We start from the raw sequence: 27,801 nt of genomic DNA on the forward strand, positions 1-27,801 counted from the left end.
GTTTCCAGAAGACAGTCTATTAAATTATGCTATCAGCTACTCATGCTTCATGAAGTAGAAATAGTTTAATTCACGAAAGGTAAATGTCATTTGTTGCATTCTTTTGAAGTACAATCCACCAGGATGAAGTTTGATTCCTGGTGACTAGATGGGTACTTGGGGTACCCTCTAAAAGCCATCCCCCCGCTACTCGTGTAAATATTTCTTTTGCAGAGGTGGCATTCAGCCAGGACGGGCGAACCAGTAGCGGAAATTTTGAATAGTTCGGAGAACCGGCAAATACCATCTCTGGCTGGTCCTGTCCTCCCCCCCACCCCATCATTCCCTATATTCCCTTGTTTTTAGCTCAGCTAATTCACGCGGCAGATCAGATCAGATCAGCAGCGCTAACACCGAGAGTGGTCTTTGAGTGGTGCGCTCGAGCGTGCGCACAAAGCGCTCTCTCACAGAACCAGTAGGAAAAGATTTGGAATCCCACCTGTAACAGGGTATGTTTTATTTTCCATGATTTACTACGGCTGTTGAAAGCGCTATCTTATTAATCAATCCATTGCAGGTAGGCCTCCACTTACAATTCATTTAGTGACCGTTCCAAGTTGCAACGGCGCTGAGTGACTTGTGACCATTTTTCACACGCAACTGTTGCAGCGTCCCCATCAAAATTTGGCTGCTTGGCAATTGACTCATATTTATGACGATTGCAGTGTCCCGAGGTCATGTGATCACTTTTGCAACCTCCTGGCAAGCAAAGTCAATGGGAAAGCCAGATTCATTTAACAACTGTCACTAATTTAACAACTGCAGTGATTCACTTAACAACTATGGCAAGTAAAGTCATAAAGTGGGGCAAACTCATATAACAAATGTTTCCCTTAGCAACAGGTATTTTGGGCTCAACGGTGGCCATAAGTCGAGGACTACCTGTAATTAGCAAGCTTAAACACGTAGCAAAGCAGTTTGTCTTGCCCCATCCCCTTCGTGAGCCTCTCCTTCCAAATCTATGGCTGCATTACCTGCATCATGGGCTACAAGCTAGGCTGCCAAGCCCAAACGAGAGCATATCCTAACAGCAATTCAACAATCAATGAAGGACGGGGAGTTTATTTTTATTTTTGGCTATTTCACTCAGTATTACCTATTATGAAATTGCTTTTATAAGAACATGCCCTTTAAAAACCTTTGGAGAACAAGCGAGGAGTGAATTTGCATCCTTTTTTTCTAGAGCTGCAGGCGTTGTCATTTAACCTGCTTTACTTGACCAAGTCATCTAACAGGCTCTTGTGGGGCATTAAAAATATGGCCTTGATGGTTTTCTCTGCTTTGCAAATCTGCTTTGCAAATTGATCAGGCAATTTCTATTGTAAAATTGAATCTCCTGATACAAAAGGCGGTGTTCATGGGAAAATGCCAGCCTACTGGATCGAAGAAGCAAATTATTTCCTGTTGAAAGGAAGAGTTCCTTATAAGCTCTTGATATGTATTTGGCGTATTTCCATTGGCCCTCAGATAATATGACAAATATGAGTCTCTGATCACTTCTAAGCGTATCACAAACTGAAATACACCAAGTAAATGAGATGAAGAGTGCGAAGTAGAGGAGAGAGGCAAGGGAAGAAGAGAGGGAGAGGAGAGAGGGCGGGGGGGGGGAATAGGAATAGAGAAAGGAGTGGAAAGGGGAGAGAGGAGAAGGAGAGAGGAAGGGGAAGTAGAGAAGGACGACTGAGGGAAGAAAGGAGGTAATGAGGGAGGAGAGAGAGAGAAGAAAGTGATGGATAAGGTACAAATATGCTGAATGGAGAGCAGAAGAGCCAATAATTGTTTTTGGGAGTTGATGGTAAGACGAATTGATGTAAACATTTAATAATATATTATGTTGGTTATGTAATAGTCTACACGTGGTCATTTGTTATGAAAATGAAAAAATAAAAAACTTTATTAAGGGTATCACAAACATAAGGACAGCCAGACAAGCCAGGAATCAGCCTAGCAGTCAACAGGGAAGCGAAATACCTCCTACACGGCACAGCGTGATCCAGCTCTTAGATGAGTCTTCTTCTGGACATGGGTTTAGTGATCTGAAAAAATTGAGGGTTCGGGGTGTGTGTGTTTCCTCTTCCTTCTTCCAAAGATCGGTCAGCAGCTCAGAGTAAATGCTGTTCAGTTCATAGGCACACCAAGGTGTACAACATGGTGGGCTGGAGACTCACCCCAAGTTGTGCAAGAGGGAAATACAATCTGTGATGCACTTGGAATCTCCCTCCGCAGTCACGTAGAACCTCCCTTTGGGCAACCCTCAGCTGCTCAGTCCAGATAGGAGGGGTTGCAAACCCAAGTCCAAATATAAGAGGATCAGTGATAGAGATGGAAGTGCTGGTGGCTGGGAGCCAAATAAGGCAGCCGAACGTTGTGGCTGTTGCTTATTTTAAAAGCACTTCTCTTTCTGAAGATCAGTTTACGATTATCCCTAGTAGGAACTCTTTGCAGCAACTCCCAAAGCTGAAGACAAAAAAAACCTTTACCAGTATACAGTGATTTAAAAATAATAATAATAATAATAAAGGAGAGAGAAGTATTCTTAAGAATTCATCCCATCTCCATCCTGATGCCCATATAAAACAATGGTTCGGAGATGTATCTTTTGAAACTTAACATTCATTCTCCTCACTAACACTTGTATGTAATCTTCACTATCAAGAAACATGTCATGGTGCAGGAATTGGATCTAAGAAATCCTTCGCTCAACATTTTAACAGCTCAGAGTAAGTCACCAGCAAACTTCCAACTTAATCAATTCTTTTTACAACCTTTTTTTTTTTAATGAAAGAGGGAACCAAGAGCCTAAATATGAGGGGATGAAACTCCACCAATGCTTGCTTTGTCAGGAAAATTAAAATTTCTCTTGCGCACACAAATATCTTACATATGTCCATTTGGGTATACGGGAGGTACACATTCCAATTTCATTTTCAAATACATGTTAAAATTTTCATGAAGTTACTCAAACACCCTCACTCCACAATACACTCTGCTGTAACATTTCAATGGGACTGACCAGATTCAAGTTTGGGGATGAGTATCTTACTCTGTTCTGATTCATTAAAATGCCTGTTCCCTCATTGCCCTAAACCAATAGCTAATTTTACTCATCTGGTTTACATCTTGTGTTAACCCACAGAAAGACACATGATACCGAGTCATAAACTATGGTTTACACACCACAGTGCATGGGGTTCATGCAACTGGCCAAACCAACACTGAGTAAACACACAACTTACTGCAATGAGTGCCCCAGCCAAACAGTGGTGGACAACTTGGCATCTATCCAATTTTAACCACCCCTTCAATCAATGGAACCATCATGATGAATGGCAAAATTTGTGAGAGTCATAGTTCAAAATATTTCAAGGGCAGCAAATTGTCTTTTATACCTCCAAGAAATAAAGTTGACAAATCCTCAGAGCAACACAAAACCTTGGGGAAAGCCCACATCAGGCAGCAAGCGAAAATCATGCTCAGGAAAATTACAGTTAATCTCTCAATTAGACAAAACAAGCTTGTAGAGAGGATTATTAGACTCTCAGGGAGAAGTAGGCAAAAACAGGATCCTGAACTGATGTGTTTAATTTTCAGCCCTAAATACAACTGCAACATTGTCCATTTCAGGAAAAGCAGGCAGGCATTCCTTAGGTCCAGGGTCTACCGCAGACCATCTAATCCATGCGCAGCTCATGGAAGAAAGACACTCGTACAAAAATCAAATCTAAAATCAGTCCCGGATCTCCCCAGGCTGACGGAGAAAGAAGTTGGGAGCCCTTCAGAGCAAAGTCCTAGGAGAGTTGAGACTTCAGAGTTCGGAAAACAGCGGCTGCTCCCGGGTGTTGCTCCAGCTGCCCAAGGACATGGGAGGACTTCGCTGCCCAGAACTAAACGAAGGAAATTGAGCGGTCACAAAGAAGAAAGGAACGTGACTGATGCTTCCGTTTGACCAGCACTGTGAAAGAAAGACACAAGCATCAAACCAAAGGCAGCAGAAACAGAGCATCCCTGTTTCCTCAAGATGGCCTAAGCCAGAGGTGTCAAACTCAATTTCATTGAGGGCTGCATCAGGGTTGGGTTTGATCTCGGAGGGCCGGGTGGGTGTAGCCATGGTGGGCATAAAATGAGGACCCAAATTGTTGGGGGGAAATAAACCACTTAGAGAGGGCTGTAAAGGTGTATATAAGTCTGCTATTGCTATTAATATTATTACATTTTTCCTAGGACTTTTAAGTTTCCTTCATCTGTCCAAATCCCCACCACTCCAGTTCCCATCTCTCTCCAGAATATAAACTGGGAGGAATTGCTGGTGCTGTCCTGTTTTGATTGACTGGTCTAATACTCAATGATCATACCCGTTGATTGGAAAACTTGGCCTGCTTACTTTCAAATATGTTATGCTCAGAAGCTATAGTTTATTCTTGGATTCTTATTCCTAAATTCTTAAGAGGGGAAAAAAACAGGGATCTCCATTTACACATTACAGAAAGCTGCGAATGCCTATGAGGCGCACAGCATAAATGAGGGAGCAATTGGTAAATTTGGGGGTCTGCATTAGTTGTAAATTTCTCCTTAAAATTTTCAATTTTGTAGTAACTTTTGAAGGGGGTTATAGCCAGGCTTGGTGTTATCCTGCAGTTTCTTGGCTACGCAGAAGAGAACTGAGTTTAAAAACACAGTAAATAGATAAATAAATAACCTCTTTCCAAAGTGGTAATATGTCTAAATGAATGATTTATGTTGAAATAGGGATTGATCTCCTTTTAGTCAGAGTAATATACTTTCTTACATAAAATAAATATAAAATTTTGGCACAGGAATCAAGCATGCCTCATATTTCATTTCAGCTTTCAAAGTCTGGAAATAATATCTTAAGGGCTTCAAAGCTTGCTTTTAAAAATTAATAATCTTGGGACTCTTAAGTTTCTAATTGTATACCTAGTCCAGGATAGAATCATGAAATGTGCACAAAATCCGAACAAATCCCTAAACACGGATTCCAAATAGATCAATCTACGCACTTCAGAAAAACAAACAATCATTGAGTATCAGAGTGACATCTAAGCCGAATTACATGAGGCTACAAAGCAATCCACCCCATTTGGATCTGGAGATAATTTTACACTAATCCTTATTATGTTGACTGGGAAGAGCCCAGCTGTTGAGTAAAATATATCCCTTTAAATTTTCACCTAGGATATTCTAGAATAGACAAGAGGAATCTTACAATTACTCCATGCCTAGATAATAGCCATCCAGAGAGAGTGTTCTTAGTGCTACGGGAAATGTGGACAAGTCAGCAAATAAGCCAACTTTATATTGTATATGTTTTAGGACAGGGATGTCAAACTGGCAGCCCGCGGACAAGCAGAATGCATCACGCGCAGGCCACGCCCACCCCAGCTCCACGAATGGGGGAAAACATTGCAATATGTAACGTGACAGCAATGTGATGTTGCAAGTTTGCCACCCGTGTTTTAGGATATCTGGTGACAGCAAAACCTTCCCTCTCCTTAAGTCAGCTTAGTCCTCTTTACAGTACCTAGAAAACATATTTCAGTAGCAACTGCAATAGAAAAACTAGCTACAATTCTTTCCAGCTGGATCAGGCATTCTTCATAATTCTCAGTACTTGGAGGTTGAACTTACCACTGTCAGAAGGGCTCCCTTCTTAAAGGAAGGATGAAAAGTGACCAGCTGTGGTTGAACCCCATCTTCACCCTGTACGAAACCACTAGAAGTGGTAGAAGGAAGAGAGTGTGTATTATAACACGGGATACCTAAAGGCTGTTTTGATGGTACTTGGAGGCTTGCACAGCCTGGGACCCACATTACACATCAAAAAGTACATTAAAATACTTATTCCCTGGCCTAGTGATGTCTAATACTCCCTCTCTAATATCCCAAGAGTGCTGCTTTTTTGGCTTAAATACAGGTAGTTTTGAGCCCAACATTTATGCTATTAAATGAAACATTTGTTAAGTGGGTTTCGCCCCATTTTATGACCTTTCTTGCCACTGTTGTTAAGTGAATCATTGCAATTGTTAAGTTAGGGACACGGTTGTTAAGTGAATCTGGCTTCCCCATTGACTTTGCTCATCAGAAGGTCACAAAAAGGGGATCACATGACCCAGGGACACTGCAACAGTCAGAAACATGAGTCAGTTGCCAAGTGTCTGAATTTGGCTCATGTGAACATGGGGATGCTTCAACGGTCGTAAGCATGAAGAATGGTCATAAGTCATTTTTTTCAGTGCTGTTGTAACTTTGAACGGTCATTAAATGAACTGTTATAAGTCGAGGACTACCTGTATAGAGTGAGCAACCTATACTCTAGTGGACATCTCCTAGCTATCTTTCCCGGTGTTCAAGTTGTCTGGAGTTACAGGAAATTGTAGTTCAATTCCCTGAAGGGCCAAAAAGACCTCACCTCTTAGTTTAGACCAGCGGTGTCCAAACTTGGGAACTGTAAGACTTGTGGATTTCAACTCCCAGAATTCTCCCATGCTGGCTGGGGAATTCTGGGAGTTGAAGTCCACAAGTCTTAAAGTTCCCACGTTTGGACAGCCCTGGTCTAGACTCTTGTGTCCTTCAATCCAAACCTTATCTACCACACAATGGCCCTCAACTCACAACCATTTCTTTGGTTGCAGATTTTGAAGTTACTCTGGGAAAAATGTCTTTCACCTGTTTTTCACACTTATGACCATTGCAGCATCCTCATGGTCATATAATCAAAATTTGGATTCTTAGCATCTGGCATGTACTTGTAACGGTTACAGTGTCCCAGGGTAATGTGATCCCCTTTTGCAACCTTCTAACAAGCAAAGTTAATAGGGAATCCAGATTCACTTAACAACCGTGTTACTAACTTAACTACTGCAGTGATTCACTTAACAGGAACATGACCTGGAATTTAACCCAAAATTTCCAACGATAGGCAGGGGGGGGGGGGGAAGAACCACCTACCTCATCTGCCTCCCTACCATAATCACAATAATTTGAAGAGGACCCCCCCTTTAAATCTATTTAAAGAAAAAAAAATCTTGATTTATTTTTATACATAAGAAATGCCTTATGGAATCCATTTCTAGATAAAGAGGGACAGGACAATACAAACCAGGGCAGAAGTTCAAACACAGGATTATTGCGAGTCCGAAACACTGCAATGATAGTCTTGGAGACATCCAAATTTCCTGCGGGGAGAAAAGAAACACATTAAAAGTAAGGAACTTAACAAAGCACTTAATATATAAACTGTGGGTAGAACGTGACAGCAAGAAATGGGTTCTCTAAACTGGTGGCATCACTTAAAACAGCTGAAGGTGGGATGGACTTTGTGCTTAGATTCCTAGATCTCCCCACAATAGCTTTCTAACCAGGTACATGAGATTTTGGGCCTCATCTGTAAAATAGGGAGACTTAGCTCAGTAACCTATGACCTCCCCTTGGCTTCCCCACTGACTTTGACACAATTGCGGTGTGCTCGGCAACCATTCATAAGTGCAAACAGGTTGCAGATTTTTATCATGGGGCAGCTGGAACTTTGAGGACCAGTCTTTGTTCAGCTCCATCATTACTGATAAATGGTTGCAGAATGAGTCTACTTATATTGATGCTTTGAATATTTGGGTTGGAGAAAGCTCCTGAGAATACAATCGACAGCCAGGAAAACAAATTAATGGATCATTAAACAAATCAATCCAGGTTTCTCCCTGGAGGCTCAAATGACCAGGCTTAAATTATCCCCCTCTGGACATATTATATCAGAAGAATTAGCTCTCTGTAAAAGTTTCTAATGCAAGGAAAATTGGAAAGGAAGAGACGAACAGGACCAGCAGCAAGGGGGATGCATTCAGTTACAGTGTAGCATCTGAAGGACCAGGTAAGGGATAGATCATCATCGAGAAAAATCTACATGGTTGCTGTAAGATGACATTGACTTGATGTTTAAATATTGTTCCTCTCGTCTATGAAAATGTATTTGAAGGAAAACAGGGCAATTTACACCAAGCTCAGTTTTACAGGGCAATTTACACCAAGCTTTTAGAACAGTGCAAGCTAGCATAAGAAGAGCCTTTCCTCTTGGTTACAGCACAACAGGGCCTGAACTGGGAGAGATGATCTAACTAGATGACAGCTATGTGCAATTGGTGTGGTTGGTGGTCTTTGACAGCACAATCCTGTGCACCCTGTCAGAGGAATAAATTTCAATAAACCAAATGGGACTCCTTCCAATAAATATCCTTGGGACTGCACTGTCAAATCTTTCTGGGGGGGGGGGAAGCAACTTCAATGTGCACGTGAGAAAGGGGGGGCATAGAGTTGTTTACTCAAATGCAGGAGCAACCGTTTCTAGTTCTTTCTGGGCCAAGACATTTCTCCTATACCACCAGCCTTTCTCAGCTGTTTATTTATTAGATTTATAGGGATTTAGAGCCCAACTCAGCATTGACTCTGGATGGTGTTCAGCAGAAAAATGAACTATAAACCAAAAGAACCATAGCATTCAAAGCAGGCCCTATATATAAAATAGCTACTGCTTATCCTTCCACCTAGGTTCTTCAGAGCTTAGAGGAGGGTTGTCTTATTTGGCAAAAGAGTGTTTTAAGAAATCATGAAGGAAGAGGCAACTCTCAGCTTTAGAGAGAACGCTAGGGTGTTTTAATACACAAAGTTTTCTGAGGCACAACAAGGTAGCCACTTCATGCTTCCTCTCATTTATACAAAAAAAAAGGGGGAGGGGGTGTAAAATAAAGGTCTGGGGGTCATTTCAGTCTTCTAGGAGAATGTGCCATTCCCAAATAAAAGCGATTAGCCTACGCATGTGCTTTTATAAAGCAGGAAGTGGGTATTCTTTCATCCGTGTCCCTTTTTCCTCAAATATATAATCTTGAAAGTGACGGGGGGTCAGTTTGGGCAAATGTCTCAGCCTTTATAGATCTGTGGGTAAACTGTGGGAAAGGGGAAAGGATCACATGTTCCATTTGAAGCTCTCTGGAGGAAAGGCAGAATGTAAGATGCAGATGGAATAAAGGAGCAAAAGCCACATAATGTACTGAAAGTGTCATAACATTCTGAATTATCCACATCGTAACATATTTCACATATTTTGAGGATTTTATCTGAGGAGTACAGGAATACAATCATCCTAATAAAACCACTAGATGCATCCTGCTCTCGAATAACTTTAAGGCATTTTTTTCCCTCTTTCTTTTTTTGGGTTTGGTGATATCCTTTTTTTTTTTGCCTTGACATGTAACCTACAAAAGTTCTTTAAAATGCATGCAGAGCACATCCTTATGTTATTGCCCAAGGGCTTTTGAAACGATATGAATGCTGCTTGAGTGTATATCCAGGAGGGGCGGTGTTATGGCTGGCTGCACGAATCACCTGCACTCACATTCAAAGATGAAAGACAACCCATTCTGGAAGCAAAACCCCAATGGTTTTTCAAAATGCTGCATTTGGAGAAGGACTCAGAACTTGGCATGGGCGTGTTTGCTGAAGGTATCCCCCTTCGCCCTCCATTTCCCCAAGCTTCTCCCCAGAGTTTCAAAGAAGCAGGCTTCACCTTGAATGACCACCGCAAGCCTCTCCCCGCTTGGATCCCAAACCATGGACTGCACCTCCCCTCCAATCCTGCAACACAGGGACAGAGGACTTGAAGCAGAGGAAAATGCTTAAGCGTTAATGGTCAACCACGAACATTCAAACTTTGCGGCAACAAGAAGAAAAAGGTTGGGAGTCCGGAATTAGAAAACTTTTTTTAAAAAGTGTTAATAGGGGAAAAACTATATTAAAAAAAAACTTAGTTCATTCTACAAATGTATATTATTATCCAATAATTATGACTACATTAAATTTATTTGCAACCCTATCTCAAGGGTTGAGGAGTTTCTGAACTATACACTCTAGCTCAACGGTTTCTAATTATTGGAAACCTGATTCAGAAAAATCTTTTTTGACTCCCACCCAAACCCAGTTCTCCACGCTTCCAGCAACCACTGTATCAACGCTCCAAGGCAACCACAACAGTGTTGAAGGCTGGAAAAGTTCAACCCAATTCCACATGGACATGGTATATTCCCTTTCTCTCACCTCTCCTCCCCGTAGGGAGTCTCGAACGTAGTCTCTGAAAGATCTGCCACAATGGAAGCTGTTTTAGACCCACCGACCTGTCTTTGCTGCTCTCCTGAAATATTGGAAGTTACGAGAGAAACCAAACAATAGGAGGATGTAAGTAGAAAGTGGCTTTACACCCAGATCAGATTCCCTCTTTGTCTCTCCTGTCGCTTCTTCCAGATTCTACTTTGCTTATTATCTGTATTCGTTTAATAACCAAGTATTGCACAGAATGATCGAATCTGTACATTAAACAAATATGAAGTCACATTATGCAAGGCACTAAAGCCAACTCCATAGACGGGCCAAAAAATCTATTCTTCTCTGCTCCAATGCACTGCATATACAAGAATCTCCAAAGAACACCACCCAACAACCCCAACCTCCACTTCATTAAAGAGACCAACATTCAAGCATGTTCCTTAAAACTACTTTTCATACTGCAAAAACTGAGAAGCCATATTCGTGTCACAGCTGCACACTCACCACTGTATTCCAAGAAAGATAAGGAATAGATCACAAATTCCCCCTGGACGGTGAACAGCAAACGACTGCCATCTGGACTCCAGCAACCAGTCTGGGATCAGGCAGAGGAAATGGAAAAGAAATGCACTTTTAACGCAGGTAAACAAAGGGACCAAAATCCTTTGCTAAATAGATTGTTGAGATCTGGATGTTTGCTATGTTTGGTCGTATTCCTGCGATGGGAAGCTAGGTGACATCATCGGTCCATGGGAGAGTGGAGTTTGCTAGATGTTTATAGGTAGCTTGCCTGCTGGTAGTCAACCCCCAGATAAACAGTCGAAGAAGAAATAATATCGTAATGAAGAAACCATCAAGAAAAAAAATATCCAACCAAGACTGGCAGTCCAAGTCAGCAAACTCTATTGATCTGATTGCTTGGCCTGCTAATAAAACATCTAAAAAACCCAAGTTCAGTGAATACCAAGAACCCAACAGTTGAACCTTAAAATACACATATTCTTCAGTTTGGAGAAGTTAGGTTATTGTAATTCCATTCTACATGAAGAAACTTTTGAAAGTTCTCCAGACACCATAAATACTGTCCCTGTCATTAGAACACCGATCTTGTGATTGCTCTGCTGGCTAGGTTGGTAGTCTGCATCCAAATCAATTGGTCTGATTTAGCCAATAAAATCCTCTGGAGAGCTTGGCTCCAGGATATCTCAGGAATAATCTGCCAGATTTATGGAAGGGGATGCTAAGAGTCCCTCCCATCCCTGGAGTTACATCTAGCAACCTATTTATTAGTGTTTTGAAAAAACACTAATAAATAGGAAAGGAAAGAGAATGAATGAGAATGAATGAATGAATGGTAATATTAAAAGCATAAGAAAATTCCAAATAGGAATGCAGTTCCTGAATGAAAAGACTACATGATTGAATTGGATTTTGATAACTGATTTTGGGGATTTTTCAAAGATTTTTGAGATTTTTCAAGATTTTACAGCAACCAGCTACATCTTTGGCTCTGTAATATTACTGTGCTGCATTTCATTATTTTTAAGTGGCTATTTCCGTCTTCCCTTTTGTAAGCCACCCTGAACATTATGAACTGGGCAGTACTACAATTTTTGTAAATAAATAAGAACCCTTCACCATCCCGTTTTCCCAACCTACCCGACAAGGACCTTTGATAGTTGGCCATTTCTCGTAAGTCCACATCTGAACCTCCCACACTCTGCAACAAGATGAACAAGTCGATAAAAAGAAACGAAATTGCTTTGGGAGCACCATTCAGCTAGGAGAAGAGCAATGGCATTCACTGTTCTTACCCTACCATCCATTACTCCACTAAAGAAAGATGACTGATCTTAGATGGCTGGTTTCAAGGCTCCTCTGCTCACCTGAAAACTGCTGAAGGTGTTGCCGCTAGCACCTTGCTGCCATCAGGTGACCAAGCCAGGTACGTGACCCCGCCTCCTCCAAACCACTGCAACTGGATACAGTTTTCTGTGGAAACATCCCATACCTAGTGGCACAAGGTCAAAAGAAGAGAAGCCATTGTGGAAAGAAATCCCTGTGTTTCTTCCAACAAGAATCTTCTAGTAGCCCTCACTTTAAATTAAAATGACACCACATGTCTGATGGAAGAAAAAAATAAATTAACACCATGCACCCCGGACTCCTTCTGAGAAGACTGCCAGAAACATTTGTCCCCAAACCCGTTGACCATTTCAGGAACTACATTGCCCAAAAGAACCATCTCTGCAAAAAGGCATTCACTACAGAGTAATGTCTGTGGCTCTATTTGCCACAGTTTTTATGCTATCTCTTGTTCTATATGCCATGCTGGTTCAGGAATTCTGGGAGTTGAAGTCCACAAGTCACACAGGGCTCTTTGTTCCACACCTCTGTTCTATACCTTATTAGCAGTAACAGTGCAACATATTTACAAGCATGGATGTATCAACAGGTGAGGCTGATAGAAGCAATCCTCCACTGGGAGCCCAGGCCAGGCTGGTGATGGGACTGTGGCCAGGGTGGCTGAGCACTTGAGCACAGCCAGAGGAAGGCCTACAGGAAACAAGAGACACACATCACAGGAAGCTCATAATGCGATTTCTTTTGATTTTCATTGGCATCTTATGAAAACCCATTCAGCAAGCCACAATTAAACCAGAAGTCACTGTGTTATGCAGCACTTTTCCAGATACGAGCACATATGCTGGAAAAATAAAACTGGGTATTAAGGCTGTATAGCAGTTTAAATCCGAAGGTCAGAAGAGGCTTAAGAACTACATAGCACCACACAGCTCTCCTTAACCCAAATGTATCCTTTTCTAAGGTTGTGCTGCCATTGTGGATGACAAGTGTGTGCAGTGCTGGGAAAAGATGTGGCTGCTTTAAGGAACTGCAGGGAGGTGCTTAGACTGCAACCTTGAAGGCTCCAAAGCATCTTTTCCCTTTGAGTCCGAAGCACTGAACAGACCTTCTGCAAATGTTCCCTGTGCCACACAAGGTACATCCGTATATCCATCATCCAGTGCTGCAGAATTTACCACATCCCCATTATCAGAAATGAGCAATGTGTGCAGCAAGTAACTGCATGGCCAAACATCAGAGAGACTGAGTAGCACTGTTTAGACTTGGGATTCAAGTGGGCACTTAGTGGCTTGAAATATTTGGATCCCAGCCTTCCACAAAAATAGCCCCCAGATCAATAAAAAAGATATTGTCTCTGCTCAGAAGCTTGCCATATCGAGACAACAGAAAATGGATGAGAAACTGAAGAAAACAAAGACATTAAAATAAGGAATCTGAAAGCCACAAAGATCTTAATACACTGCCACTAACTGCTGGAAGGCTGCCTATGTCCTTGAGGAGACCCAGAACTTGCTAAGACTTCCTGGAAAGAGGGGGGGGGGGGGAGAAGAGATGTTAGCTTTCCTTTCTTTGTCTTCAATTAGCAGAAACTGAATGAATACAGGACCTTCATTTTCTTGCATTCTTTATTTAGATCATAGACTTGTGAGAAGGGACACGTGATATAGAACATACCGTATATACTCGAGTATAGGCCGACCCGAATATAAGCCGAGGCACCTAATTTTACCACAAAAACCTGGAAAAGTTATTGACTCGAGTATAAGCCTAGGATGGGAAATGCAGCAGCTACCGGTAAATTTCAAAAATAAAAATAGATACCAATAATGTTTTTGAATATTTATTTCCTCCCCTGGAGTGGGGAGGAATTGGGGATTTCATAGTATCCTTCCCCTGGAGTGGGGAGGAATTGGGGATTTTGCAGTATCCTACCCCTGGAGGGGGGGGGGGGAATGTGGATTTCATAGTATCCTACCCCTGGAGTGAGGAGGATTTGGGGGATTTCATAGTATCCTACCCCTGTAGTGGGGAGGGAATGTGGATTTCATAGTATCCTACCCCTGGAGTGGGGAGGATTTGGGGGATTTCATAGTATCCTTCCCCTGGAGTGGGGAGGGAATGTAGATTTCATAGTATCCTTCCCCTGGAGTGGGGAGGATTTGGGGATTTCATAGTATCCTACCCCTGTAGTGGGGAGGGAATGTGGATTTCATAGTATCCTACCCCTGGAGTGGGGAGGATTTGGGGGATTTCATAGTATCCTACCCCTGTAGTGGGGAGGGAATGTGGATTTCATAGTATCCTACCCCTGGAGTGGGGAGGATTTGGGGGATTTCATAGTATCCTTCCCCTGGAGTGGGGAGGGAATGTGGATTTCATAGTATCCTACCCCTGGAGTGGGGAGGATTTGGGGGATTTCATAGTATCCTACCCCTGGAGTGGGGAGGATTTGGGGGATTTCATAGTATCCTACCCCTGGAGTGGGGAGGATTTTGGGGATTTCATAGTATCCTTCCCCTGGAGTGGGGGGGGAATGTAGATTTCATAGTATCCTTCCCCTGGAGTGGGGAGGATTTGGGGATTTCATAGTATCCTACCCCTGTAGTGGGGAGGAATTGGGGATTTTGCAGTATCCTACCCCTGGAGTGGGGAGATTTGGGGATTTCATAGTATCCTTCCCCTGGCAGGCTAGGAAATGGAATGAACGAGGGGGCAGGCAGGGGAGGGAAACGGAACGAATAAGTGGCCAGGCAGGCTAGCAAATCGAATGAACGAGGGGGCAGGCAGGGGAGGGAAACGGAACGAATAAGTGGCCAGGCAGGCTAGCAAATCGAATGAACGAGGGGGCAGGCAGGGGAGGGAAACGGAACGAATAAGTGGCCAGGCAGGCTAGCAAATGGAATGAACGAGGGGGCAGGCAGGGGAGGGAAACGAAACGAATAAGTGGCCAGGCAGGCTAGCAAATGGAATAAACGAGGGGGCAGGCAGGGGAGGGAAACGAAACGAATAAGTGGCCAGGCAGGCTAGCAAATGGAATGAACGAGGGGGCAGGCAGGGGAGGGAAACGGAACGAATAAGTGGCCAGGCAGGCTAGCAAATCGAATGAACGAGGGGGCAGGCAGGGGAGGGAAACGGAACGAATAAGTGGCCAGGCAGGCTAGCAAATGGAATGAACGAGGGGGCAGGCAGGGGAAGGAAACGAAACGAATAAGTGGCCAGGCAGGCTAGCAAATGGAATGAACGAGGGGGCAGGCAGGGGAGGGAAACGGAACGAATAAGTGGCCAGGCAGGCTAGCAAATGGAATGAACGAGGGGGCAGGCAGGGGAGGGAAACGAAACGAATAAGTGGCCAGGCAGGCTAGCAAATGGAATGAACGAGGGGGCAGGCAGGGGAGGGAAACGAAACGAATAAGTGGCCAGGCAGGCTAGCAAATGGAATGAACGAGGACAGGCAGGGGAGGGAAACGGAATGAATGAGTGGCCAGGCAGGCTAGGAAACGGAATGAATGAGCGGGCGGGCGGGCGGGCGGGCGGGCAGGCGAGGAAACAGTCCAGCGGATGGAGCAGAAGCAGCCCCGGGGCTCCGCTACCGCTCCCCGCATTTTTCTGGACGGGGTCTCGCAGGAAGGAATCCCCTCCTCCTCCAACAGACAACAGCACTGCCGGATCCAGTTGTAGACTCGAGTATAAGCCGAGCCGGCTTTTTTCAGCCCAAAAAGTGGGCTGAAAAACTCGGCTTATACTCGAGTATATACGGTACATAGTTTGGAAATGGGAAAAGGTACATGGAAGAGGAGGCTGAGGAAGGCTCTGATGAGGGTTCTGTGTCGAGCGCAGCTGCCTTCAGAGTCAGCAGCCTTCAGAGTCAGACATCAGTGAGGCAGACGAATAGCTGGAGGCTGTTCCCAGTGTGCGCATGTGCAGAGTTCCTAGATGAAGGGAACAGCTAAAGAATAGGGGTCAACTTGGGAGTAAGGCCACAGGTGGACGATAAATGGCCCCTCCCAGAGGAAATAAAAGAGGAGCGAAAGGGGAGCAGAGTTTGTAGGAGGCAATTAGTTCGCTTAATTGGTTTGTGACTCTCCAAAACTCCTTGCCGAGCCGAGGTGGCGCAGTGGTTAGAGTGCAGTACTGCAGCCACTTCAGCTGACTGTTAGCAGCAGTTCAGCGGTTCAAATCTCACCGGCTCAAGGCTGACTCAGCCTTCCATCCTTCTGAGGTGGGTAAAATGAGGAGCCAGACTGTGGGGGCAATATGCTGACTCTGTAAACCGCTTAGAGAGGGCTGAAAGCCCTGAAAGTGGTATATAAGTCTAACTGCTATTGCTATTGCTATTGCCAAGTTTTGCAGATATCAGCCTGGCAGCTCTCCAAGCCAGAGATAACTGTAACTGTGACCATAAATCCTCCCTTGAAAGACTTTGCTGGATGTGAATAAGCAGAATTCACAGTAAATTAATAAAAGCGGTTTTTGTCAGGACAAGGGGTTTGCTTCATGCTCTTGGGAAGCTTCGGCCACAACAAGAACTGGGCTGTGCATCTGATATCTAATAAGCATTTCCTTCAAATAGCAGCAATGAAATACCAATTGTGACTTGCTAGCTAACATGGGCTGCCACCACTAATTAATCCACAGGATCGGTCTGGGTTACCTGGTAGAAAGGGAAGTGGGATCCAAGTGCCAAATCAACACACAGCTATGGCACCCCACAGCAAGGATAGACGCACACAGTGGCTTCCAGGCCATCAAAGCTACATTTCTTTGCAAACGATGCTTCAGGATTGGGACTATAGTACTGGAGAAGAAAACCAAAACAGAGATATAAATTTGCCCAGAGGGCCCAGAGATACTAGGCACATATCAGCAAAATGAGTCTAAGGAATTGATGTAGGCTACCCTGTGTGCTTAAACATCCTCAAAATAACATGACACAGAAAACAAATCAGGATTTGTCTTTTGTTGCTCCAAAGTGAAAAAAAAAAGAAAGTCTTTAATTATTTCAGTTGCAGGTTAGAAGAAACGTCCTAGCAGAAAGGAAAGTAGGCTCCCCTTCCACAGGAATATTCTTTCACTGAGCAGAGGGATGGATTAATGGCCCTTTCAGTTCCTAAGAGTCTAATCAGTAAGTCAGAAGTTATATTTCTACATACAAGCCCAAGAATAAAACAATTACTTTTATTTATGTAGATTTCCATAAAGAGCAACTAGGCAGGTGGTTTGACAATTGATTTTCTGCAGGTGGTGATCCATTTCTATGGGATGATCACCGGGAATTGCTGAGATCCCTTGGTTCGGCCTCATTTATTACAGAAGATTAATATTTTAATATTGGTTATCTGCTGGTTGGGCATAAAGCCAACAGCTTTCCTAAAGAAAAACAGTACAGTGCAAGTATAAAAATGATCAAGTACTAAAAATATCTTTAAAAAGCTAAGTAATAGATGTGTTTCAATAACTTTATAAGTCAATGAGCAACTTGGGAGGGCAGGGATCTAGGTACATCCTTGCAAGAAAAGGTGGCCTGCTACAGTTAGAGAGCCCAGAGAAAAATCTTCTCTTGTAAACTTTCACAGAGAAGAATATTCTCAAGCAGATCCTTCCTCTATGTATTATTAATTGGGCAGGTCCATCTGAGAAAGCCTTGACAAGAATACACAAAACTACTTGACACAGGCCCAAAGATGGGCAAAGAATAGATGTACAGAATGGCTGACCTTTAGGCCAAATGATTTCCTTCTCCCCCTCTGCCCATACATTTTGGGAACAGCTTGTTTTCAAGCAAACCTAGTTTGTTCTTATGCACAGCTCACATTACTATTCTCATCTCAAGGTCCAAGAATCTAAATGCAGTGGTACCTCAGTACTACATCCTCAATTGATTCCGGGAGGCACAATGAGTACCAAAAATAACAAGTATCAAACAAAATTTCCCCATAAGGAATAATGTCGTGAGTCCCAAGGTAGCCAACATCGACAAGTTCTAACTTGTACGTTGAATACCAAACAACTATGAGTACCGGCACAAATTTTTCACATCAAAATGTGTTACCAAATTTGATAGGTTTCAAAGCAATTGAATACCAAGGTGTCATTGTATTTCTTTTCCTTGACCTGTACTAATCAACTCTTAAATCAACTCTTGAATAGAACTTTCTCTACCACCCTGGAGAGTTCAAGCTTTCTGTCATATGCCATGTTAATTGTCACTGGCCTCAGTCTGTTCAGAGTAATGCTCTACCTTAGATCAGTTAGGTCTCTTACCTGTTGGTATTGTAAACATGGATGGAGTCATCCAGAAGAGCCACTGCAAATTTGTTGGTATGAGGATGCCATGCAAAAGCTCGGATTGAGCAGCCTGCCCTGTGTAAGCAAGACAAGGGGCGTTAAGAAAAATCATTTGGGCTTGTTTCCATCTAAAAGCCAAACGGGATTTAAAAGATAGACGCTACAAGGTTGGGGTTGGTTGGCTGCCTACCACAGAAAATGTCAGTGTAAATGAAAACTGGGTGCTTCTGAAGAGTCATGTTCGAATGGCTAACTAACAAGGCAATTGTTTCAGAAAACAATTGTGTGTGAAGGAAATGCTTTAGCTTGCATTTATGATTAGCACGGAACTACCATATTTTTCGGAGTATAAGTCGCACCAAGGTTTTAAAAAGGCAAATTAAAAAAAAAAAGTTTTCGCACTCTGCAGACTTCCCCAAAATGGCCCATTTTTTTGCGAAAACTGGCCCGTTTTTTGTCAAAAAAAGGGGGCATGCATAGCCTTTAGGAGGCTAATAGAGTACTCCTGGGGGCTGGGGGGGGGAATTGAGCAAAAAATGGCCCGTTTTTCAATCATTTTTGCCCTTTCCAGCTCCCAGGAGCACTCTGCAAGGCTCCTAAAGGCTATGCATGGCCAGGGAGCGGGGTTTCAGGAGGCAAAAAAATGCTGTATTCAGTGTATAAGACGCACCCAGATTTTCAGCCTCTTTTTTGAGAGAAAAAGGTGCGTCTTATACTCCAAAAAATATGGTAATACCTGCTATTCTAGGGTTAACCGATACTGTATAAATAGGAGATTTACACAAAGTAATATGCATTCAGAAATACAATTAAGGGCTCTGCAGATTATCTAGTCAATAAGACTTCTATGCATAATAAAGGGGAAGAATATGTATCATGTTGATGAAATATGTCAATTTCAGATTTAAAGCAGATCAATTGGATTCCTTTCCAATAAGGGAGAAGGTTCAGATAGCAACTAATATTTGGTTACTGGATACATGCAAACCACCCAGGACTCACCAATCCACAGCCTGGGAGAATTTTGCTATTATATCTTCACTTGGCAGCTTTGAGAAAGAAGAAACAGCAGTGTCAATACTTCACTGACAGCCACTTAAGAGTGCCCATATCTGAATACCCAGGAGAAACTGGCTAAAGGGAGATGGAAAGATTCCCTCCATGAATTGGAAAGAACGCACAGCTATCATATCTGACATCTCAAGGGGTTATTGATCCCACTATGGACTGGCATGCTTCTCAGTCACTAATTCCCCTGGCCCTGCTCTTCTACTCGGGCTCTATGTTATGCAAACCTCACCGACAAATGGGGAAAGAAGGAGCCATGGAGGGAGGATATCCAACAGCAGAGTCGTAATGCATATCGAGATCCAGATTTCATCCATTGCAGAACTGAAAGATAATACAGATAGTTCTCAACTTACAACCAGTTGTTTGATGGCAAAAATGCCCATTGGAGAGAGAGGATTTAGATTTAAGACTGCGAGATTGCTTAACAACTGCTATAAAAAGATTTGAAAAAATTGGCCCTGGTAATGTGGTCTCTCGACTTATGACCATAATGATTTATGACTAGAATTCCGATCCCAATTGTGGTCATAAGTTGAGAACTTTCTTCAAAATGAAAAAGGTCTTCTGCAGTCATGACATAAGCCTAAAATTGAAAATCAGGCTTGCCAGATGTTACATCTTTTCTATCCGGCTCCATGGAGTGGAAAGTTGGTCTCTGACAGAAAGCCACTTGAAGAGACTAGAACCATGTGAAATGTGGATTTACAGACGTTGTTACATATAAGCTGGGTTGACAAAATAAGAAATGAGGAGGTGATAAGCCACCTGGGAAAGCCAAGGGATCTCATCAAAAGCATAAAAAAGCAAAAGTTAGAATATTTTGGACACATGATGTGACACCCAGAAAAATACAGCATACTTCACTTAATCCTCCAAGGAAAGATTGAAGGCAAATGAGGTCCAGGCAGAAGAACATCATGGTTTTAAAATCTAAGTGACTGCTTTGGACAAAACTCAGCAGCACTTTTTCATGCTGCTATCGATAAAAATAGGATTGCCAATATAATCACCAATGTCCAATAATGGATATGGCACAAGAAGTCAAGACCTACAAGGTGTGCCAACTCTAAAAATGTACATGTTTTTAAAAAATGACCTTAATGGCCTGCATCAATTTTCTTTTTTCATACTTATATCTTATCTTCAAAAAAAACCCTATCTTTTTTTCAGCAAGAGTAATGTTACATCCTTGCTAGAAGAAAGAATGACTTATCTGGGTGATGGCAAATCATTCTTCCAGTGAGCTTTTGGAGGGGTGCCCATGAGAAATTTGTCAGGAAATAATATCCTTCTAAAGAGCCAATTTAATCAAATCAATCCCAAGGATGAATGAGGGCAGCGGATATCACAGCTACATCACTCCCACATCCTTGTTTGCTCTTATTATTGCACCAATCACCAGCTTCTAAATTTCTAGAAAAAACGTGATTTTGAGAGAAAGCTAATAAAAGATTTTCCTATTCACTCCTCAACCGGTCAAGCTGTACTGTACAATTCTTAGTACATTTACCTAGCTCCTTTGAAGATTCCACCCAAGACTGATTATTGGTTCCCTGGTCCGAATCCTGTTCCTCTTCTGCGTTTGCGAGTTCTTCAAGCACACCAGCCACTCCGATGTCACGCCTGAATAAAATATATCATGTGAAAGCGGCTATAGGTGAAAGGGCGCATGATTATGTTCCACGTGCAATTGGAAAAGTAATTTGATGTGCATCAAAGCAACTTCAGAGTTTGCCATCATAGCTTTTCTCTTTCAGCTTCTCTAATGAGAAGCTTCAGTGTTCTTGTGACACAGCCTCATGGTTTTTATTCCCTATCCTCCTGGCTCACTGATCACCCAAGTATTGAATATTCTCCTCAGTCACCAAAGTCAGATTTGTTGTAGAAAATCTACATTTAGAAGCCTTCTTCAGGTTGCTCAACTCAACCAGGTAATTTCCTGGCTTACTCTTCTGTAAGAAATCAAAGGAAAGCTGTGCTGCTTTGTCATCACCAGGGAAAACATATCAAGAATGGCGAGAAGATCAAGCACAGCTGTCATAATGTTATGCTGGTTCTCCACCTATGAAATGCTAGAGAATTATAATGCAGGCAGTGTGTGTCCATGTGTCCGTCCTTAATACTAAGAGAGGTGGGAGAACATTACTAATTCCCACAGCCTAGTTCTGGAATTTCTTATCAGCACCATAACAGCCGTCAAGCAAATAACTATAGCCTAGCAGGCCATAACTGCTTCTTATGGATAAGATACCAGGTTGATGCCAATCAAAAGGATAGATTATGCAGAGAATATTTATCTGTATTATTACTTCATTTATTGTCTAAAATAAGAAATATCCTTTTAAGCATCAACTCTACTAAGACACAAATGCAGTTCTCTTAACTGATTTAAAGTATGTTGTGAACATTAAACAATTCTATTTAAAACTGAAAATAACCACCGTGTAAAAGTTAGACAAGGACATAAAAACATGAAGGTGGAAGGCTTGTAGACTTCAATACAAATCTGATCTAATCACCCGAAAGCGAGGTCATCCTAAGAATATGCTGCCACTTTTTAAACTATTTAGCCTGTTCTTCTTTTCTCCACCAATGCTTTTCTCCTCTGATTCATATACCGAAAGTGAGAAATTCATGAAAAAGAAAAAAGAAAACAGCAGAGAGACAAATCCCAGGAAGGAAAAAACCTGGTGTTCCTCTCATAGTTCTTCAGTCGAGAACTGTGTGTGCCCTTTTCTTAAAGCTGAGGACAATCGGTGTGTGGAAACATGCAGCTCTGGCATGATCACCCTAACTAACCCAATCCAAACTTACCAGGCTCCGATGCACCTCTTCCAGAGGGACTCCCGGTGATGAATGAAGGCCGGCTTGGTGCTGTGTTCCAGGCGACTGAAAGCTTTCAGGTTTTCTTTGGGAATAGTGGGGGTGGGAAGACTTTCCATCTGCACAATTATCCACAGAATTAAGAAGAAAGTAAAATTCCTTGACAACAATTCTTAGTACATACACACAAAAAAGCTTGATAATAGGACAACCAATCAAGGTTCCAGGTTCACTTTGGTTTATAAGCAGCAATGGAAAAGTAATGGAAGTGTTTCTTCCTTTTCCTTCCCTCCACACTTCAAATTGCTCAGATATTCAAAAAGCTAGAAATTAAAGCTTCTAGTTAAAGGCACAGAGCTTTATGTGTAGCCTTTTCCTAGCGGAAACTTTGCTTAAACATTACGTAAAATACAGAATTAAAGATTTTCTTGGAAAATAATTTTGTTTGTGTTGGTCAAATGTAAACAAACCCAGCCTATTTACTTTCGGTTATTTTGCCTACTTTCCTCTGCTTGAACATTCTTTTCATGTTCATGCTAGGCTGCTCAAACGGTATTTCTGAAGACTTTCTGATGGGGATTAGCCAATCCCCAAGACACATATAGGTAGTTCATTACTTACAACCACAATTCAGCCCCAAATTTCCATTGCTAAATAAGGCAGTTGTTAAATGAGTTGTGTCTCATATTATGACCTTTTTTGCCACAGATGTTAAGAGAATCACTAGTTAAGTGAATCTTGTGGTCATTAAGTGAATCTGGCTTCCCCCATTGACTCTGCTTCTCAGAGGCCTGCTGGGAAGATAACAAAAGGTGATCATATGATCCCAGGACAGTGCAATATCATAAATACAGGCCAATTGCCTAATTCCTGAATTTTGATCGCTGGCCATGAGGATGTTCCAAAGGTGAAAACCAGTCATGTCACTTTTTTCAGTGCTGTTGTAACTTCAAATAGTCGCTACATGAATGGTTGCTAAAATGAGACTACCTGTACTGCTTTTACTATAAGCAATTCTTCTGCCCTTCCTTATTTGTATTTATATTTTGAGACTAATTCCTGCCACTTTATTTTTCCCAAATCATTGAAGATAAAGGCCACCAGAGGTGAGCTGTTAGAATCCATGCAACCATTAGAAGGCAGTAAAGAATCAAGATTTTTCTCCATCATTCCGCTGCCATTTAGTGGATGTCTGGATTTTTGCAGTTTGGATCTGGTAGCCCTCCCAGAAATATTTATTTCAATGAAACAAGGAGTTGAAGTATTGATCCACTAGACTAGAAGCAGAGACCCATCACTAATTCTTTCAAGCAGATTAAAGAAAAAATCAAATTGTTTCCCTCCCTTATTTATCAAGTCAAGCATCCATCTGACATTAAATTTTTGGAAGGCTTCCTATTATTAAGAAAAGATGGTAGCTGATTTCTTTCTATGGATGGAAATTATGACTCACCTGACCTTGGAAAGTAAGTGGAAGCTTCTCATAGCTCCGCCCAAAAACTAAGGCATTGTTGAATTCATAAAGGGTGATGTCTCCTGGAGGAGGTGGAAGTGGAAAGAGTGCAAGAGAACACATCTTTCTGGTAATTGAGGAAAAAGCAAAGAAAAAGAAAAGAGACTCCTTAAAGCATATGCTGGAGTGGATGTTTCAAAGTAATTACACATTGCTAGATGTAGTGCTACTACTCCGAGAGGCCAATAGCAAGTTTTAGCCCCTAAAGGAAACGCAAAGATTCTCCTCGCACATATGTGCTAGTTGTTCCCGACACTAGGGGGTGGTGCTCATCTCCGTTTCAAAGCTGAAGAGCCAGCGCTGTCCGAAGATGTCTCCGTGGTCATGTGGCCAGCATGACTAAATGCCGAAGGGGCACGGAATGCTTTTTATCTTCCCTCCAAAGTGGTCCCTATTTTTCTCCTTGCATTTTTACATGCTTTCAAACTGCTAGGTTGGCAAAAGCTGGGACAAGTAATGGGAGCTCACTCCATTATCGGTGCTAGGGATTCAAACAGCCAAACTGCCGGCCTTTCCGATCGACAAGCTCAGTGTCTTAGCCATTGAGCCACTGCATCCCTTTTAGCCCCCTACTTCATTACAATAATTTAGGCAATTAATTTAAAACCTTTGAAAAATTGCTCCTCTCATAATTTGTGACTTTGAGTGATGAATAACAATAACCATCAGAAAAGACAATTAAAAGGAAAATAAATAATATTCTGAAGCAAAATAAGCTGGCAAAAACAGCATACGATACATAATCAAAGCTAGTAATAACATCCTGTACTTTCTCATTAAAAAAAGGCTCACCTGCTATTCTGATCCAAGACATGAAAGAAAAGTTGGGTTTTTACAATTCTACAGGAATTCAATAGGGTTATGGTCATTTTAAGAACCTGGGGGGTACTCATGACCTGTATTTTAAGTACTGATGCCCCCCCCCCTGGTCATTTGACAGCAGTTCAAACACTGAGCCAACCTGGCCTCATTTATGGCTGTTTGCAGTGTCCTGTGGTCATGTCACCATGTTTTACCATGATTTTGCCAAAAACCGACATTTCTTTCTGATTTTCAGCAAACCACTCCCACAGCAAATCATTGGTTATCTTAATGACCACTGATTGGCTTTATGACCATCACAAGTTATGACCATGATGGGCAGGCTCCATTACAATCGTAACTCAAGGACCGCCTGCATCAAATGTACGACATAATGCATCACTGAATGTTGCTTTTACAACTGCAAGTCATTTTATTAAAAACGCGACGCAAAAATCCAAAAAAATGAACAATTCACGAAGGTTTTTTTTTAATTCAATCATGATGCGCTGAACTCTCAAGGAAACAGCAGCAGAATAGGGCATCCCTTTTTAAACGGATCATCGGTTCACATCATCAGTAACACTAGTGACTCTTATCTGCTTTAACTGTACTTGGAAGTTGGTTGCCTAAGCTGACTTTATTTCCATGTAAATGTGCACAGAATTAGGCACAGGATACTTCTAAAGAATTACCTAACAGGTTAGTGGAAGAGGAGGCTAATTGCTCATTGCCCAAAACGTGCCATACCTGTTGCTGGGAGTTGGGGAGAGAGGGACAGACGGATGGCCCTCATGCCCTGCTAGTGGTGAGCCTCCAGAAGGCATTTGGCTGACGGCTGCAAGATGCAGAGCGCTAGATTAAATGGACTTTTTTTCAAATCCAGGGACTTTCTGAAACGTGGCCTTCAGCGCAGAGATTCCTGTGTTTATCACTGTTGTACATTTAGGTCATTACCGGCATCTCGGATGATCTGAAAGAGGTAATAACAGCAACAACGATTATGAATCCAGCAGTCCTATTTTGACAGCTATTATTGTTTCTGATAAAGCAATAATATTATAAATGTACAGGAAGTACTCGACTTACAGCAATTCATTTAGTGACCAATGAAAGTTATAATGGCATTGGGAAAAAAGTGACTTATGGCCAATTTTCACATATAAGAACATTGCATTAGCCCCGTTATCAAAATGCAGATGCTTAGTAACAGACTCATAGTTATGATGATCACAGCATCCTGGGATGTTGCGATCATCCTTTTGCAACTTTCTGACCAGCAAAGTCAATGGGGAAGCCAGATTCACTTACAACCGTGTTACTAGTTTAACAACCGCGTTGACAATTGTGGCTAGAAAGGTCATAAAGCCAGGCAAAACTCACTTAACAACTGTCTCACTGAGCAAAATTGAAACCTGGGGCTTCATTGTGAGTCATAGGTCGAGGACCCCAAAGTGACAGGAATTGTTATAAATCCAGTGGGCTCACTTTATCCCCTTGAGATAAAAAACAATAACATTTTATTTTATTTTTTTGTTATATACGGTATAGGATTTATTATAAACCCAGCGGACTCACTTTCAGAGTTCCTACTTGGAATAAAACAACCATTTTAGGGAAGATTATAAATCCGGCTGTAATTGAGCTTCCTCGAAGGGAGTGGAGACACTTGCTGTGGGCCCGGGAGGGAGAAGCGGTGGCCCTGACATGGGTAAAAATAGAACCCGATGCCTCCACATTTTCCCGAAACCAGTAGAGGCGAACCAGCCGAAGCGCTGCTTCCCTATCCGGAGCGCTCGGCTGAGACAGGGAAAAGGCCTAGCCTAGCCCCCCACCTCGTCGTCCCCCCGCCGCCTCCGCCAGCAGCGGGACCAGGCCTGGCCGAGCCTGCCTCAATTACTTACGCTGCCGCGAACCTCTCGCCCAACTCGGCTTTCTTTGGGAACGAAGGAAGGCGCTCTAGGAAACTTTGGCTTTTCGCGGGTAACCGTTCAGGCAGCGGCGACGGGCGCTGCACGGGTTCAAAAAGAGTCAAAGCGAACGCCTTCGCCGTGGACCTTTAGCTGGCTCGGTTTAAGGATGGATTCGCCTCCTAGCGGATCGGGCGCGTAACAGGAGTTCCCAACGCTCATGTCTTAAAGGGCCAGAGCAGGTCCCCTATTACTCTGTATTATGTTAAGTGATTTATGTATCTTCAAACCCAATGGCGGATTAAGGCTCACTGGTGCCCTAAATCCTGACAAATCTCCTTTGTGCATACTGTACAAATCTTTGGTTTTTTTCTTTCTTTCTCAACTTTGTGGTGTCTCCTTTGAGCCTGGTGCCCTAAGCAGGTGCTTAGTCTGCTTAATGGTTAATACAGGGAACCCTTATGCTCAGAATGCAGCCTGCTGTAAAAGACAAAGATTCCCCCCCCCCCCAGGTTTATTCCCTATTTGGGGAATGCATTATGATCCACAGTTGGTACAATTAATAAACAGTCCTTAAAGTGCTGTGCATAATGTCCTTTATTTGTGACATTGTTTGTAACTTTGCATTTAACCAAGGATGCCTGACCTTCATGAAACTTAACTTATGAGTTGATTCAAAGAGTATTGTGCTGGGAATTTGAGACTTTGAATACCAGAAACATTAGAATAAGAAGAGGGAACCAGAGCGTAACTCTGTCAAGTCTGCACTTTCACGAAGTAATAGTTTTAGGTATGGAACCAATAAAGATACCTACGAGACCGTCTTCTGCCACATACCTCCCTTAGACCAATAAGATCGCACAGGATGGGCCTTCTCCGGGTGCCTTCAGCTGGCCAATGCCAGCTAGCGACGCCTCGGAGTAGGGCCTTCTCTGTTGCCGCTCCGGCCCTATGGAATGAGCTACCCTCAGAGATCTGGACCCTACCCACTCTCATGGCCTTCCGTAAAGCTATCAAAACCTGGCTTTTCCGGCAGGCCTGGGGCTGTTGACCTCTTGATTGAGGTCCAGCCCCCCTTTGACTGGGTGCATGTTGTATTTCTTCTTAATCTTGTTGTATCTTATTGTTTTAATCCTTTTTAATATTTTTCATTTCTGTAAGCCGCCCGGACTCCTCCGGGATTGGGCGGCCTATAAATTCAATAAATGAAATGAAATGAAAGAAGATTTGTAGTTCAGAGCTGAAATGAGGAGTCCTCAATGCTCTCTGAGCTTGGTTGTTTTCTTGCACTCATTTTATTACCTGTAAAAAGTTAGCACCCACTCCTCTCCTAGAAGAATGAAATATTCTAGGAAATGTTTAAAAGGCAGAATATTTCCCCTAAAAGAG

The 27,801-nt window shown here is 42.5% G+C and overlaps 1 protein-coding gene across 2 annotated transcripts; it reads right to left on the bottom strand.

Moving 5' to 3' along the window:
* Window positions 1–1,908: 1,908 nt before the first annotated feature.
* Window positions 1,909–26,556, bottom strand: AAAS (aladin WD repeat nucleoporin). 2 transcript variants are annotated; one of them, XM_032211937.1, is made up of 18 exons: window positions 26,407–26,556; window positions 25,253–25,475; window positions 23,642–23,768; window positions 22,180–22,307; window positions 20,876–20,988; window positions 19,595–19,686; window positions 19,297–19,343; window positions 18,271–18,369; window positions 16,661–16,804; window positions 12,579–12,699; window positions 12,030–12,154; window positions 11,803–11,863; window positions 10,648–10,738; window positions 10,138–10,231; window positions 9,611–9,678; window positions 7,157–7,232; window positions 5,686–5,770; window positions 1,910–3,991 (listed from the first exon to the last, which is right to left on the bottom strand). In XM_032211937.1, the coding sequence occupies exons 2-18, from the start codon at window positions 25,327–25,329 to the stop codon at window positions 3,845–3,847; spliced, it is 1,695 nt and encodes a 564-aa protein (XP_032067828.1). In that variant the 5' UTR covers window positions 25,330–25,475; window positions 26,407–26,556; the 3' UTR covers window positions 1,910–3,844. The 2 variants fall into 2 exon arrangements, with proteins under 2 accessions (XP_032067829.1, XP_032067828.1); XM_032211938.1 differs by lacking the exons at window positions 25,253–25,475; window positions 26,407–26,556 and having other exon boundaries at window positions 1,909–3,991; window positions 23,647–23,762.
* Window positions 26,557–27,801: the final 1,245 nt, after the last annotated feature.

The sequence above is a fragment of the Thamnophis elegans genome, chromosome 2 (assembly GCF_009769535.1).
Source record: "Thamnophis elegans isolate rThaEle1 chromosome 2, rThaEle1.pri, whole genome shotgun sequence".
Taxonomy (NCBI): Eukaryota; Metazoa; Chordata; class Lepidosauria; order Squamata; family Colubridae; genus Thamnophis; species Thamnophis elegans.